This window comes from Nematostella vectensis, chromosome 2 (assembly GCF_932526225.1).
Source record: "Nematostella vectensis chromosome 2, jaNemVect1.1, whole genome shotgun sequence".
Classification (NCBI taxonomy): domain Eukaryota; kingdom Metazoa; phylum Cnidaria; class Anthozoa; order Actiniaria; family Edwardsiidae; genus Nematostella; species Nematostella vectensis.
The window spans coordinates 19,342,930-19,359,384 of record NC_064035.1 but is presented as its reverse complement, the minus strand read 5'-3'; the positions used below and the strand labels follow the sequence as shown (position 1 = coordinate 19,359,384).

At 40.3% G+C, this 16,455-nt stretch overlaps 2 protein-coding genes across 4 annotated transcripts; one reads left to right on the top strand and one right to left on the bottom strand.

The window, feature by feature from the left end:
• Window positions 1-2,649: 2,649 nt before the first annotated feature.
• Window positions 2,650-8,657, bottom strand: LOC5525244 (putative acyl-coenzyme A oxidase 3.2, peroxisomal). Its single transcript, XM_001647486.3, has 8 exons — window positions 8,502-8,657; window positions 7,891-8,322; window positions 6,710-6,935; window positions 5,399-5,683; window positions 4,974-5,164; window positions 4,070-4,279; window positions 3,704-3,903; window positions 2,650-3,297 (listed from the first exon to the last, which is right to left on the bottom strand). Exons 1-8 carry the CDS (start codon window positions 8,595-8,597, stop codon window positions 2,898-2,900), a joined length of 2,040 nt encoding a protein of 679 aa, XP_001647536.3. The 5' UTR covers window positions 8,598-8,657; the 3' UTR covers window positions 2,650-2,897.
• On the top strand, window positions 8,288-16,167 carry LOC5525233. 3 transcript variants are annotated; one of them, XM_048723856.1, is made up of 15 exons: window positions 8,288-8,429; window positions 8,615-8,957; window positions 9,466-9,556; window positions 9,700-9,804; window positions 9,905-9,937; window positions 10,363-10,521; window positions 10,839-10,876; window positions 10,974-11,136; window positions 11,786-11,977; window positions 12,453-12,774; window positions 12,933-13,705; window positions 13,918-14,085; window positions 14,153-14,833; window positions 14,885-15,811; window positions 15,951-16,167. In XM_048723856.1, exons 2-15 carry the CDS (start codon window positions 8,899-8,901, stop codon window positions 16,026-16,028), a joined length of 3,789 nt encoding a protein of 1,262 aa, XP_048579813.1. In that variant the 5' UTR covers window positions 8,288-8,429; window positions 8,615-8,898; the 3' UTR covers window positions 16,029-16,167. The 3 variants fall into 3 exon arrangements, with proteins under 3 accessions (XP_048579813.1, XP_001647515.2, XP_048579812.1); XM_001647465.3 differs by having other exon boundaries at window positions 10,974-11,134; window positions 11,787-11,977; window positions 14,153-15,811; XM_048723855.1 differs by lacking the exon at window positions 9,905-9,937 and having other exon boundaries at window positions 14,153-15,811.
• Window positions 16,168-16,455: the final 288 nt, after the last annotated feature.

Sequence of the window (16,455 nt, the reverse complement as noted above, 5' to 3'; positions counted from 1 at the left end):
AAGTGTATGGTTTTTAAAAAGGGGTGTCACTGATTTCTTTGGCAAACCTATACACCCTATATACATTTTTTCATGGTTTCCACTATATGCTATTTATAAAGTGCTTATGTTCCATATCTAAAATTATTAACAACGTTCTAATGCTATAAGCGCTTTTTTTTCGTCATAAATATCCTCGCTCATATCTGATTTGCTGTCTTCCCTCTCTCTTTTTAGTGCTTCGTTTTTCTCGCAAGCAGATTTTTCCCTTTACCCAGAAATTATACTTTTAGGGTCTGAGGAATAGTGGCAGACGGGGACCTCGGTCAAATATTCTTTGAAAAACTGCAAATTTTCCGGAATTTCTGGTATCTCCGGTGAAAGTGGACTACCCCTCAAGTAATTCCACTTTTTCCGGAAATTTTCCAGTGGGAGGAATCTGTACCATTTACCAAATAACCAGAAGTACCGGAATTTCTGATTAAATGGTGTAAACAACCTTCAGTCGCTCGTGGTGACGAAGTAAAGAAACATTATTAAAAAATCGGGTTTATCTTTATAAAGACCTCAACCTTTCTGCACCTGCCAGAAGACTCCATGTAGCAAGGTGACTTTTAAGAGAACCGTCAATAAAATTCAGCAATGATGAAATTTGTTCGAGCACACCCTAATGTGCTATCTCTAAGGGGCAAGAACACAGGCGGACCACTACATGGGTCAGTCTATGGATCAGCCATGTGTGTGGAATTGTGGTGCAAAAGGGATTTAGTTTTATCTTGAGGTAGTATAGTATTGCATTGTGGTGCAAAAAGGGGTTTAGTTTTATCTTGAGGTAGTATAGTATTGCATTGTGGTGCAAAAAGGGGTTTAGCCTGCTAGCCGGCTCTCCGCTCTCCTGAGAGCCGCCTAGCAGGCTAAAAGGGGTTTAGTTTTTTTTAAGGTAGTATAGTAGTGTTACTAGCTTTATTGAGGAGGCAGTCAGGACACAACTTCAAATTATGATTTATTTTTCCCTAAGGATCACAAAAGACTGACCAATATTCTTGTTTGCCTGTGGTAAGAATTGTTGTCGACCACACCCAAAGACGCCACCATCTGTTTTAAGGGTCCCCAAGTGTAATAGCAAAGTACTTTCAAAAGATTCATTATATATCACGACATTTCCAGCATGCAGGGTCACAAACTCTTAAAATCGCAGTCACAAAGACTTTTTTATTTACATTTAAAGGGGGGAAACAAGCTGTTAAAAAAAAATAATGTGAATTGCAAAATTTTTTCTAAATATGACTGGATACCTTTCTGGACTGGATTCAAATCTAACCGAAACAATGACCATTTCATAAACCAGAATATTCTTACAGTGTAACGTGCTCTATTGTGCAATAGAACAACTAAATTAGAAAAAGTCCATAAAAGACAACCCCGTAGCCAGGGGGGAGTTTGGAAGAGCCCCCTCACTCGACTGAAAGGTCCACTCTAATCAAGAAAAAATAAGCTTCAGCTTGAGGGTAAATGGAATTCCACTGCTCAAAATCCAGGCTATGGGCCTGAAAGATTGTAAATAGTTGAAACATGTACAAGAGGAAGGCTTCAACTTACTCAGGAGTACCCAGGGGTGGTTCTGATGACCCCCTTAGGGGCAGGGGAGCCCCAAAGAGGAACCCCTAATCTGTCTGTCTGTAACCCCTAATCTGTCTGTCTGTAACCCCTAATCTGTCTGTCTGTAACCCCTAATCTGTCTGTCTGTAACCCCTAATCTGTCTGTCTGTAACCCCTAACTGTCTGTCTGTAACCCCTAACTGTCTGTCTGTAACCCCTAATCTGTCTGTCTGTAACCTCTAATCTGTCTGTCTGTAACCCCTAATCTGTCTGTCTGTAACCCCTAATCTGTCTGTCTGTAACCCCTAATCTGTCTGTCTGTAACCCCTAATCTGTCTGTCTGTAACCCCTAATCTGTCTGTCTGTAACCTCTAATCTGTCTGTCTGTAACCCCTAATCTGTCTGTCTGTAACCCCTAATCTGTCTGTCTGTAACCTCTAATCTGTCTGTCTGTAACCCCTAACTGTCTGTCTGTAACCTCTAATCTGTCTGTCTGTAACCCCTAATCTGTCTGTCTGTAACCCCTAATCTGTCTGTCTGTAACCTCTAATCTGTCTGTCTGTAACCCCTAATCTGTCTGTCTGTAACCCCTAATCTGTCTGTCTGTAACCTCTAATCTGTCTGTCTGTAACCCCTAACTGTCTGTCTGTAACCCCTAATCTGTCTGTCTGTAACCCCTAATCTGTCTGTCTGTAACCCCTAACTGTCTGTCTGTAACCCCTAATCTGTCTGTCTGTAACCCCTAACTGTCTGTCTGTAACCCCTAACTGTCTGTCTGTAACCCCTAATCTGTCTGTCTGTAACCTCTAATCTGTCTGTCTGTAACCCCTAATCTGTCTGTCTGTAACCTCTAATCTGTCTGTCTGTAACCCCAAACTGTCTGTCTGTAACCCCTAACTGTCTGTCTGTAACCCCTAATCTGTCTGTCTGTAACCCCTAACTGTCTGTCTGTAACTGTAGCCAAGAATACAGTGGTGGAACCCACACTGCTAGAGGGTTCTAGGTAAGTTCCTCTTTTACAAATGGGGGGAAGTATGTACAATGATTCCCTTACTAAATAAAATTACTTTGTACAGTTGAACGAAGTTAAGTCCATTGACATAATTACCCTTTCACATGAATCTTTCAATTTTTGTGGTAACTTTTGGTGCTGCATGAAACCAAAAGTAACAAGAAATTATCTCTATTATTATAGAAATTATTTTGGCTGAGATTAATAAAATCTGTAAGAGTAAGTCAATGAAAAAAATATCTCTATTATTATAGAAATTATTTTGTTTGAGATGAATAAAATCTGTAAGAGTAAGTCAATGTCCATTTCACAGCTTGCTTGAACAGTCAACAACCTCGCCTCTATTGTCAAGGGTGTTATACTGCACCCAGTCACGTGCAATAGGTGCACTTAGCATCTCGTCTGTTAGACCAAATGAATCACACAGTGCCAGAGCCTGGGGTGCTACTTCTCGGCAAAGATCCGCTGCCACTTTGTTGACACCTGATCCTGTCCAGGCAGACATCAGACCAGAGGTGGTGAGGTAACCTAGGTTCTTCTCAATGGTGTCAATCAGGTACAGATGGTACAGCTTGCCAAGGATTGGCTGAAGGCCGGGGTTAGCCTTACCCAAGGCTCGGTTGAAGCACTCACTGGTCAAGCGGTCCCCATAGGCCTGAGCAGCTGCCTGGACAAGGTCTTGCTCTTTATACATCCACGTGGCGTACCTGGAAATGTGACACAACTATATGTATATGCCATAGTTCAAAGCTGGGAATACAATCTATGCAGCATACTGAATAGCCAAAACCCTAGCATATAGCCAAATTCATTGTTGCGCGACCTCGGTGAAACCAAAATCTTTGTCTCGTTTGCAAATAGCAAGTAGTCAATCAACCATCTAAACTAATTGATGGCTTTCATTTTTTTACCATCGTATCATATACCGCTTGACTGCACACACAAGAGAGTTGATTGATCACAATGGTACATGCTATTCCCAGAAGAGAAATGGATTTGACTATATTTGAATTTGGCTATAACATACAAAAAGGTCGTAGCATGTTTGACAAGGTGGCTAATACCAAAACGTTTTCATAAAAAAAAACATGAGGAAACATGATTGGCCCCTACCTTCCCTTCTTGCCAGCCTTCATCATCTTCATACCAAGATCCAGGAAAAGCGCCTGTTCTTGAGCCTCTAGAATGGCATGCAGGTACTTTGTGCTGGACAAATCTGCCCAGCCAAACATTCTACTGATGAACCCAGGCACATAGCTTGCTGCTATTTGGAAATATGATGGCTTGAACTTCATCAGTCTCTCACTGGCAACCTAGGGAATAAAACAACCCTGATAAAGAATTCACTATACGAAATGATTACAGGGAGCCCAGTCAGTAAGCATGTTTCTAAATCTCCTCGAATAAACCATGGAAATGCACATAGACTGTGTCAGTCAATCTCAGTAACGTTTCACACTCAAAAGTTCGATCACACACCTTTTGCATGAGCACCGAGTTATCTCCTTCAGCTGTTATTGAAGAGTGCGAGCCAGCAATAGCTGAGCCAAACCTGTTACAAGACAAATAGCCCTGACCACCACACCTCTCACGGCCAACACTAGCAGCTTTCGCAATGTGCCAGCCAGTCAAAGCCTTTATGACACAACACATGATGACGACATCAGAATGCTCAGAGCCATCCGCTGCCTGGAAATGAACACAACAAGGTATTGAGATTTAAGAGCCATTACAGATTTAAAGAGGTCTTTTTCCTTCGGTAAAAAGTTCCAGAAGGTAGGCTTTGTTTTGTGATTCAGCAGGGCCTTAATAGTGACACCTTTTTTGTAGTAAATTATTTTTATCTATAGCGTGCTATTCTAGAGCAAGCTCGTTTTTGTCAGTTGCAATGTTTTTGCATCTTGCGCCACCATTCTGATGTACTGTAAATAAGCTTGTAACAATTCACCTTCTTCAGTCAGCCCTTAAGAAGTTTTATTAAAGACAAAAATTTGGCAGGGTAAAATACCAGTTTTTGGTGTATTCTAAAAAAATATCAATATTTCATTGATAAATGTAATACAAAAATATTTAACAAGATAAAGTCTCAAGAAAGGCGGCCATTAAACAATGTGATGCATAAGATTAAAGTGACAAAATATACATGACGCAGGAGTAACCCCAAGAAACCGAGGGTCAACGTCCAGAGATTCATTAACACTTTTGTAAATAAACTAGTTTTCAAACATACAGTAATTTAGGTATCATCATCATTATCATTATTATCTTCCGCCTGGAAAAGAATACAGCTGAGCAGCAAGGGCATTGTACATATGCACTGTACACCCTCCCAACCTGGCTATTTGCCTGCTTGGGTAAGTTCGGATACTTCTGTTTTAATTACCTGAAAGGCCCAGCGATCCTTAATATAGGCAAGCGCAAAGTCCAGAGCATAGGTCATTGCTAGAAGTGGCATTAGGGCCCTTTGCTGCAGCTGATACTTCAAGATTGGTGTGTCAGACATTCCGTCTGGACCAACTGCCAGGCGGGTGGCCGAGTACCGGATTGCTACAGTACAAACTGCCTTTGAAGCACCTAAAATAAACAAATTCATGTTAGTTGACGTTATGATGCTTAAAGAAATGGTAGTTGGTTTGCATAATACATGAGCAATTAATAATTTATGTATTAAACTGAACAAATAATATAACAAAACTCAATTTTTCATTTTACACTTTATTTCGTATTTTTTTCTTTTGCCATTAAAACTTTTTGATCTAAAATCGTTTTTCCAAAAAAAGTATTGCTTGTAACACTCATTGGGCTCACCTTGGGACATGCTTGCAATGCATAGGCGCCCAGACAATAGCTGATCAGCAACAGTCAAAAACCGCTTCCTGATACTCCCTTCGATGGATGTGGTGTAGGTGCCATCTTCCTCCACCTCTGAGTACACATTGAGCAAGTTTTCCCGTGGAACACGCACATTGTCAAAGTAGAATTTAGCATTGTCCACTCCATTCAGACCCATCTTGTGTCCCATGTCATCAATCCTGACTCCAGGTTTCACGTGTAAATCATGGTCACGGATAGGCACTAGGACTCCATGTATTCCTACATCAAACAAACAGATTATTAAATGGTTATCAAGGTTTTACTAGGCATGACTCAGTACTCTAAAGAGAGCATTAAAATTAACAGCATTAGAAATTTAACAAATAAATAAGCTACATATGTAGCTTATTACAACCTATAGCTCAGAGAGGTTTATTATTTTGTTTATTTTCCAAATATATAAGATATTACTCGCTTTAAATGGTAAGGAAGGTCCTTTACAAGAGTAACCCACTGGCAGATAGATAGATGCCTTCTTAATGAGGGATCCACTTAATATCACAATGATAATGTAGGCATGACCATCAACAGAAACAAAAAGCTATTTACAAATACTGTTTACATGCAAAACCGTTGACGAAACTATTAACAATAAGAATCCTACTGATTTATAAAATTATTAACAATGTTAAGATATATTTTGTTAGTTTTGTAGAGGAGGTGGCGATTGACTTGGTGTATTTGATGTTTAGTGCCAATGCATTCCACCTTTGAGCTGCCACAAACCTAAAACAATTTTTTGCTAATGTAGTCTGAGCCTTTGGGAGTACTAAGTTATGGTTTGCTGCATTTCTAGTGTTCTTGTTATGTACATCACTACACTAAACAAACATATATCTCTGATATAGCCCGTGGTCATATTGTTTATCGCCTTGAACAGCAAAACAAGTTGTCAGTAGATTATTCTTAACAATATTCAGTTCTTCAAAAAGTGGTTTTAAGGGTGGATACCATTTCTTATAAAGTATAACCCGTCTACATCGTTTCTGGAACTTGACAGGATCAACGATGTGTTGTGTTTTGGTCGAGCCCCAGACGATAGCCCCATAGTCGAATATTGGCTGTATAAGTGAGTGGTAGAACACGGTTTTTTACTTTAAGTGACAGTAACAGCAGGCCCTATACTATAAACTAAGAGTCACACAAAATAATGTGAGCCCATTATAATTTCATTCATACAAACTGCACAGTGAGCTTGGATGACCAAAAACAAAAAAAAAAAAAAAACGGAACATTTCCATATACCTTGGTTGACGCCATCAACATATGTCTGAGCAAACACAACAATATGATGTGCATGGCAAGCCCCATTTGTAATCCAGTATTTCTGAGCAAGAGGAGAAGGTGTGTTAACTATAAACTCCTTTGTCTCCTTGTCATAGACAGCAGTTGTTTCCATTTGAACAGCATTGTTTCCATAGCCAAGTTCTGTCAGGCCAAAACATCCAACTTCCTGAAGTGAATCTATCCCCTAAAGATGGAAGAAAAAAAATAGGTATTTTATGGGGGCATTTCTCAGGTATGCAACAATGCATCCTTAGCAAGATACCAAGTGTACAATTTTAAAAATGGTGTCTGACCATACTCAGGGAGGATGAGTGGGGGTGGGGATTGTTTTTTTTAAATGTTATTCACATTGTATTCTGAAGGGTGAAGTGTGGTACTGTATATAAATTTTAGAATGTGTGGGGCGAAAAATCCAGGGTGGGGTCTGTGAGTATATCACTGGCCTTTGAAACAGTAAAGATGAAAATAGAATCTTACTTTTGAGTTCAAAGCCATTTCCGAGTACCGGTCAAAAGGTCAATTATAAAATCAGGGTCGATGTGCAGTTTTTTACATGAACACAAGTTTTACATATGTATCTAAATATATATCAAGTGTTACATGTACAAACTGATTGCTTGATAAAAGACAAAATTATACATTCTTTAAAAGGTTTGTATTTGATTTAGCAATACTATGTGTCAATTAAACAAAACCATTAAATATGTTACAGAACCCCAAGCTCAAAACTCAGGCTACAGACAAACAAACTCACTCACTTTACATTTATGGCATGTTTCCACTTATTGGTGGGTATGGACATGACAGAAAAACCCTGAATATGTGCACTTCGAAGAGATAGAGAAAGAAGATGAGATGGTCATCAGTTCCTTGTAAAGCACATACCCAGATTTTGGCTTTTTAAGAATTTTTCCTTGATCATCCTTGCGCTATGTTGAGCTCAAGGACGAAAACCTCAAATTTAAATGACACTTTACAAAAAGTCGCATCATCAGGCCCGACACTTTCAAATTTATTAAGGAAAGCTCCCCCACCCCCTTGCATATACACACATCTTCCTGGCAGGGCAAAATTCCAGGGCATAAGTTTCATATGATCTGTATGGAGCTAAACTCTTGTTAAACCCTTGCCATTCTAACCTTTAAGAGTTTGGAGTGATGCCTCTCTGTTCCCAACTTAAGTACTGTTCCGCCAAACAAGTTGAACTGAACTGTCATTTTAGTTGCCATTGCAGCGTCCACAACAGCAGCCAACTCATGGGCCGCGAAAATCCACAACGGATTATGTCTGAAGTCCAGAACTGATATAAACCCTTGGCTACAAAGCTTTTTCAGTCTCTCCAACGCAATGTCTCTCTCTTCGTCAAGGGAGATGTTGTATCTTGGAATCATGAGGGGGTCTTCGGACAGAATTTTACGAAATTGTTGGCGTTTTTCGTGATTGTCACTGTCCAAAAGTTTAGTCATTGTGGCGATATCGAATGAAGGTTTACCCCATTCTTGTCGGAGTTTCCTTGGGTCACACTCCATATCAGAGTTTAGTGACGAAGTTGAAGTAAAAGGACGCGAGGACTGCAAAGCAACAAAGAAAGGACGAGATTACGAAATTACACACGAACTTTGGTCACTGAGACTTTGGAGAACCTGGTTGTTGATTTACTAGAACTCACTCCCCCTTGGTAAGTTTTGTTGTGTAATCTCAACTAAATTCTAAATCGTTGAATCTTATAAAATAAGGAGCCATTTCTCACCAGTATTTCTTTTTTGATCAGTGGACCACACGAAGGTCTTGAAATACAGTTCCTAGCTGTGATAAAAATCCGTGAGCCGGCTCTAGAAAGCGCCATTGTTGTTATTTTTTCAGGGGAGTACAGGAGCGAGTCCAAGGTACAAAAGTCATCAATTGAAGTCTTAACATGCTTTGGGTTACCTGTGGTTGATCGAGCTTGGATACTCGCCGGAACGAGGCTGTAATTTATCAAGCTTTCTGATTGGCTATTACTCAACGGTCAGGGGATTTCAACTGAGCATGGAAGCGACCATCAACAACCCTGAAAATTAACACCAAAAATGTGATATCCTCTTTTGTTTCACAGGTTTTTAGCCACTTTCTATCAGGATAACCCTTCAAATGCTAAGTTGCAGAAAATGCCGACTTCAGGAGAGGCAAGACTTGTACGGAACGCTGCAAAGAATCGTAAAGAACGGTAAATTACTTTGGAAGTTCTGTCTCACGTCACTTTGTCGTTCTCTTCGCATATTACTTGTTGAACGTTTGTCAAATTTTGTCATTTTCTTTTCTAGTAGGATATTGGAAGTAACTATGTCCTTTTCAATAGTCAAAAATGACATTGTTTATATACTAGCAAGAAGAGATGTTGAGTTTTTATTTAAAAAATGCATCTAGCCTAGAAGCTTGCCCTGTTCTGTTCTAAAAAGATCATATTTTATCCTTATTGAAATGGTTAGCAGGTAAAAGCAAGAGCGTCGTTAGATATTCTATCTTTGTGTTATTGTGTTAAGTGTCCCTACCCTATGCTGAGTGGTAAAACTAAAGAAACAAGATATGAAAAAGATATAATAAAAAATATTTGGTTGACAGAAACGTGCAGAACAACACTACCTATGTCCAACTTGCATATTATTTGACCATCCAATGTAACTGATTTTTTTCCTTTTGGCCGTAAGATAAAAAGTTTCGCTGTGTTTTTTTAGGGTGCCAGTAGCTACAAAAGTCTCAAAATTCAGATCAAGAATTCCTAGACCAACACAGCAGCAAAAGAGTGGAAAAGAAAATAAAGAGCCGGTATGTCAAACAGTTCTTTCTAAGTTGCCTTATTGAGCAGTAAATAAGACAACTTTTGGGTGGTGGGGGTGGTGTTTGACTCTGTTTAAATTCAGGGTAACACTTTGCTATACATTATTAGTACTGTATGCCTTTGATTTCAGAGTCTGAAGAACAATGAAACAAAACAGAGGAAACCAGTAAGCAAGGCCAAACCAGCTCCTGACTTTTCAAAGCTGCATTCAAAATGGGACAATAAGCTACAAAAGGTTTGTTAATTGCAAATATCAAGAATTGGCATTTAATATGCAGTGCTTATAGCTGACAAGTAGGGGACTAGTCTAATAATAACTATCTTACCTTTCCTAGGGTAAGGCTGTCTCAAAGAAGCCAAATACAAAGGTAAAATATTTTCTGCCTGGTATTGAATAACAGGGCCGTCAAAACAAGTCAGCGCCTACCAGAGCTTCGCCAGCTTCTTCATGTTTTATCACCTGCTGCTTTAAAAAAAAAAATTATGAATAATTGAGCTAATTTTGAGTCAATCCTCTCACAACTAGCTACTGTACTTTTTTAAGCAACCTATTTCAGCCCATTTTGATAGCCCTGAATAATGGATATGTAAATTTCATGTGATTTTTACCTTTTTACTTAGAACTGGTTTTCACAAAAGTTAGTAGCCCTGTGTATTGAATATCATGGAATGTTGTTGTCATTGTCAGGGTATCTCATATTTTTAGACGGAGCCTGAATGAAGTTATTGTTGTAAGAGTTAGTATATAATCCATCAACGCTATATTTTATCTTTTATTTTTAATCCACACAAGGTTGATGCATTTGTATTGGCTGATAAAAGCAGCATAACATCAAAGCCATTGCACACAGCCTATGGTGGCAAGAAATGTGTTGATCCTGTGGAGAAGGAGGTCGAATTTGAGATTGACAACAATGCCCTGCAAGGAATTCTTAACAACACTGGGATACAGGTATGGTTTTTTTTGTGTGTCGCAAATGATTGCTCGGTATCAGCCCATTAACCCCTCAACCAGCCAGTACTGGCGGTGGACTATATGATGCAAATTTCACAACAAGGCTCCTTTGAAAGCCAGTTCACCTACATTGTCAACCTTTCACTCACCTAAAAACTTGAACAAGATGATAACAATACCCCATTATTGATATTTAGATTTTTTGTCAACTTTTAGGTAGACAAAAATACTTATTTACATGTTGGACCTGTGAAAACTACTGTCGATTGGATTAACATGGAGAACTAACCATTGTTGCCTAATCATTTGTGCAGGAAAATCAACTTAAGCCTCAAGTGTCATCTAGAACAAGGTGAATGTCACCTCAAAGATTCAAACTGCTATTGAGTACAGTATTCCAGACAAAGATCATTATTAGTTTTCTATTAAATTGGTTCAATTCCTTTCAGCAATGTGCGAACCTCTATTAATGGCAAGAGAACATCTATTTACTACATGGGGGGTAGGGGAAGCACATCACTCTATCAGCGCAATACTGGGGCAACTAGCCACCAGTTGAAGATACCGCTAAGGCCTCTCAACCAGCAACATAACAAGCCAGTTACTCAAGGTTAGTCAGAAAAAAAATCAATTTATGCCAAAGTTTCTGACCCATCACTTTCTGACCAGTGAGATATCTTTTCCATTTCTTTTACATTTTTTTGCTTTTAGTAGCTTCACTTATATTTGCAAAACTCAAATTACAACTTTAACATCACTTTTATACAGCTCACCTTTGATACATATTCTAATTTTGCAGTGTCTTTTTATTAGTTTGTAGCTATTTCATCACACATAAGCTGAATCTAGCACTTACAAAAATGACCAACCTTTGCCCAGCATGTAATGGTTCTTTGTGATCCCCCACTTTCACCATCCCTCTTAATATCAGCTGTGTGCAGTAAAAGACTCTCTACAGTAGTTTATAATGTGTTATATTTCTGGTGTTATGTACAAAATAAATAAATATAATATATTTTTTGTTTTGCCCAAAATGATGTAATTCAAAGTAGAGAAATTTCAAAATTGAATTCCATGAGGCTCCAAAATCCGGGATTCAATTTTAGCATTTACCTGCTTACCTAACGTTACCTCAAACGATGTTGGTTAAGCTGGCTTTTGGGGTAAACTCTAAACATTTCCAGTTTTCAAAAAGATACTCTATTTTTCTATTCTTCTTTCTTGATTTAGCTAAAACTATGTAAATAATCTGTTGCTTTTAGCTGCTGCTGCTGTTTCTGATGAAGACGATGATGAAATCTCCTTCAAGCCTGATAACCAGGCCCTGAAGAGCATTCTTAGTGGAGCAGGTGTGGATGAGAAGCAACTCCATCACCAGCAGGGTAGACACACCCTAGCCTCATCTCGACTGAGCTCTGTCGGTAGATCAAGGGCAAGCTGTTTTGATGCACAGGTAGCTAAACAGGGAATACTTGTTCTATACATCCATCAGGCAGGGCTGTAGCATGGCTGCCTGCACACACACCATTGGCACCCACAAAGTGAATCAGCTCTTATTGATGGATAATCAAATGTAATCCCTTTTTCCAGATGGTCTATCTATGACTTTGCACCCTCCTTCAGCAAATCCTGGCTATGCGCATGGTCAGGTGTCTGAAGATTTTGATATTCTCATGATGTAAATCAGGGTCAAGGATTTAGAGACTGGGGATTGTTGTGTTTAAGACATGTTTCTAAATGAAGGTTTGGATATCTCGCATGTGATTGGTCGAAACAAACATTCCATACATATTTCCGGTGTTCACGGTTTTTACTGGTAGCACTGTAAGTTATGAGGCCTCCCCCATTTACTGAAATAGCTACTAAATCATCCTAGTTTGACTCCTTTGATCTATTCAACTTCTTTGCTTTTACTTCTCGCTTTTTAGTCATCAAAGAGGACATCAATTTATTACACTGGTAGCAAGCCTAGTGGATTTGGAAGGCCTTCTCTGGGCAGTTGTCGAGCCATCAGTCAGAGTGGCTCTACTTATACTTTGAATGTTGGCTTCAAAGACATTCAGACAAAAAAGCTCCAACTCACTGCAGATAGTATGCCATTGTCATCTGAAAATCAAGGCTTTTCTGTTGGTGTACGATTGCCGAAGCAAAATGAAAACCCATTGTCCGATATAACCACAAAATCAAATCAGCAACATCGATATGTTGCAGGGTCATCTGTTGTTGGGGTTCAGGACAATTTTTACCCAGGTAAAGTATAGAGTTGTTCTTAACCCAGTAATGCATTCTCGTTGTTTACTAAATGGAAGTGTAGTGTTCGGACCCTCTTCATAAGTTGACTGTTGCATTGACTATAATGAAATTGCGGCCCATCAAACTTTTTCATAGAAAATCACATCTTTTTGCAGGGGTAGTTGATCAGTCAAGCATCGGTGCCGACGAGAGTGTCTGTCCAGACATCACACAATCTCGAGAAAGACATCTGACTAATACTCCAATGGCCGTCATGCACGAACAGACCTCTAACAATCGCCACAGGCAGAATAAGATTGATAACCCGACAGTCAGCTTCAACGAGAAGCGGAAAGCTGCGGATATATTTGTTGCACCATCTCGGGAAAGGCTTGAAACCAACGTTTCAGAAGCCGTTTTCAGTAGACCAGATCAGGGATTGTGCAGCAGGCTTTATGCTTCTGACACACAAAACAGACATAATACGAACATTGATTTGTCGGCTAGAAACCACAATAAGCAGGAATCAATCGCAACACCATCTCGAGGAAGACTTGAGTCGAACAGCCGTATCGTTATTGGCACTAAACAAGAAATGCCATTCGATGGCTTGCAAGCTGGTAATCTGTTTATCACACCGTCTCGCGGTAAAATGGAAACAAATGCTATGTCAGCGTTAGGCAATAGGCAACCTGTGCAAGAGATGGGAACAGGAAGATTGCATTCCATTGATGCATTTACACCTTCACGGGGGAAGCTAGACATCAAGATTCAGCAGGACATCCATACAGGGTACTCGCAGCAAGGAATCAAAATGCAAAATCTAAATATCCGAGATGCTTTCACAACCTCTTCACGTGGGAAGGTAGAGGAGCCTCGACCTGCTGAGAGCGCTAGAAAGCAGGTTACTTGGGGCGATGTACTATGTACACCTCATGAAGAACACTTGGTAGGTCCTGTGCATGGGCACTTTTTATTGATTACGGTGAAAACTCCACACCAAAAAACAGTTATGACGAAGAGGCATGCTATCATTATTCTCCCACGCCCTTTCTCTTTACCGTTTCACATTGGCACGCCCCACTTTCACTATAGTCCACTCGTGCATAAAAATTAAGCAAAACGACTTCTGAAACTTATATTTCCTGCTCGTTTTTATAGGAAAAACCGATTAGTTGTTTACAAAGCCGCACTACTGAACTGCATTCTTGCATGAAACAACTCAAAACCGCTTGGCCTTGTCCTGTCAGTGGTCGGCAACAAGACGACATTGTACAGAAACTTTTTGATGAGGAGGAAAAACCGGTACGGGACACAGATTCGTCACAGGTGAGATATTCTACTGCTAGGCGTGTTGATGTTCTTGCTACTATTTACATACTATTTCTGCATTTAGGTCTACTCAAGAAAATACTTAGAAAAGCGTCGGTGGAATCAGTTGTCCAGTCCCGATTCAACTCTAGGTAATCCTTCCAAGGGTGATTGCAGCAACGAGCAAACGTTGAGACTTGGACGCCAAGATACAGTATCGATTCATTCGCAAAAGACGCTGCCTTATAGTTGCGGTAACACTTTGAACTTAGTTACTCCGAGGTTCCAAGAACAGTATAAAAACCACAACCCGCAAACGCATGAGTCAGCTTATCTGATCAACTCTACATCAGGCATCACAACTTCTATGTCCAATCAGAATCGTGGCGATGAGCCTCTTGGTTTGGAGTATCCAAGGAATAGCGTCACATGGAACCTGGAGCAGACTCGGGATGAAAAGGTGGTTGCAGATAATTCCAGCGTGCAACAGAAATCTTTATGTACCCCTTTATTTCCAAAAACCATGTCTATCACCCTTAACGACGAGAGAGGCGCTAAACTAGAAAACGCAAGGGCTCTGTGTTCATCTCATACCGACCAACCCAAGGATACTTGGCGGGCTCACCAAGACATGGCAGTAGTTGGATTTAGCAGGAAAGTGCAAAATAATACACCGGTGAGATTGAGTGGAGCCCAGACTATCATACCCCATGGTCTCCCCACTACCCAACGTGATGTGAACGGCGCTATGTCAGGGAGAATGGACATAAGAACTACCCAACGTGATGTGAACGGCGCTATGTCAGGGAGAATGAATATAAGAACTACCCAACGTGATGTGAACGGCGCTATGTCAGGGAGAATGGACATAAGAACTACCCAATGGGAACACGATGTTTACAGTAACCACATTCCTGCTAGTGCTGCCAATACTCTTTCTGAAAGTAAGGAGATCCTACGCGCGTTCCAGCCGACGTCAATCAACACTCCTTGTTTTACTCCAACCACAAAGCGTATTCGCCCAGTAGGTATGAATATTGCAGGCTTCCCTCGTCAGCTCCCTTCGCCTGGAAGAACACCTTCTTATCCAGAAACGGCGATAAGCAGGACCGCTGCCATACCTCCTCCAGACTTTACCTCTACTCCGGCCCTAGAACAAGTTAACAATCATGAGAAACCTGGCTTTCGCTTGTATAAAAATGGAACTGTAGGCTCACATAATAAAGGTTTGTTTCGTGGTCCTGTCGAGGCTAGTGTCGAACCACTAGGGCGTGTCTCTGCCGTGAAAACAGAGATGTCACAGGTTACTGAAGGACTTAGAGTAAGCACATCTGCAGTAGAGGCGCGGCCAGAGTGTCCCCTGGAGGGGACGAAGCAAGTTACGGTAGACACTTGGTGTTGTAGCGAGCGGCTTGTTATGAAAGGGAACTGTCTTTATCAAGACGAACCTTCTATACCGGCGCCCACGCCAGGATTGAACATTAATTTACAAACAAGTGCATTTAAACCTGTAGCAGACGAGTCTGCACAACCACCATCTCGTCTGAACAGGAACGATGGAGCCCGCATAGGAATTCAGGCAAAGCAGAGCCCGTCTAATACGGCTACGATGCTCATGGAAAATGCGCTGCTCGATGCCGAGGTCACCTTGTACAGTAATCTTGGAGGGAGACTAAAAAGCCTTAAACCGAAGAGAGAATTGAACAATCCTTTGGTTAGCACTTTAAACGGATGCCAGCCCTGGGTGAGTACTTCACCACGTGTCTGCCGTCATAAAAAGCTTGCATCAGATGAGGTTGGGATTTGACTTATAAGATAGCTTGCTTGTCTCCAGGCTTTCAGTACTATGTTGGTTTTAATGTTATTTGACGTTTTTCTTGCAGGCCTTTCTTCCGATGCGTGAACACGACGAGCTCATGGCACGGAGGCTCTACGGAGTAGATGATGACATTGTAGAATAAAGAATAATTCCGTCTTAGCTGAAAGCAGATAATTTAGGGTTTTTTACCAAAAAAAAGTGTGACAATATCGTTAAAATAACACTGTGTAAATTAGATGAATAGGTGCAATAATTATTAAAAACTTTTCGTTACTTTGTTATTTCAAGTGTGGCATCTACTGTACAATCAGGGGGGGGGGGATAAATGGTGTTGTGTTTGCAAAACACTTTTTCACTAGTTTTTTCCCCTCTTACCGCCCGAAAAAATAGTCGCTCCGAACAAAATAAGCTTGATAACACATTTACAAATCGACAAAAGCAATTGATCCGCATTTTTATTTTGCCTCAAACTTTATTGCCATGAAAAAATAATCAATTTACCCTGGATCATGATATTGGTTGTTTAGATTTAATCGAAAACCCAGAACCCTGTTTTTCCAGAATGACAT

What these genes read in the sequence shown, in the direction of transcription:
- LOC5525244 (XM_001647486.3), bottom strand. Translation starts at nt 8,597, where the DNA reads ATGGCGCTTTCTAGAGCCGGCTCACGGATTTTTATCACAGCTAGGAAC. An exon ending in CATTGCAAGCATGTCCCAAG is followed by an intron (nt 5,165 to 5,398) that starts GTGAGCCCAATG and finishes TGTTTATTTTAG; the next exon opens with GTGCTTCAAAGGCAGTTTGT. An exon ending in AGGATCGCTGGGCCTTTCAG is followed by an intron (nt 4,280 to 4,973) that starts GTAATTAAAACA and finishes GTTCATTTCCAG; the next exon opens with GCAGCGGATGGCTCTGAGCA.
- LOC5525233 (XM_001647465.3), top strand. Translation starts at nt 8,899, where the DNA reads ATGCCGACTTCAGGAGAGGCAAGACTTGTACGGAACGCTGCAAAGAAT. An exon ending in TAACAAGCCAGTTACTCAAG is followed by an intron (nt 11,135 to 11,786) that starts GTTAGTCAGAAA and finishes TGTTGCTTTTAG; the next exon opens with CTGCTGCTGCTGTTTCTGAT. An exon ending in CAAGCTGTTTTGATGCACAG is followed by an intron (nt 11,978 to 12,452) that starts GTAGCTAAACAG and finishes CTCGCTTTTTAG; the next exon opens with TCATCAAAGAGGACATCAAT.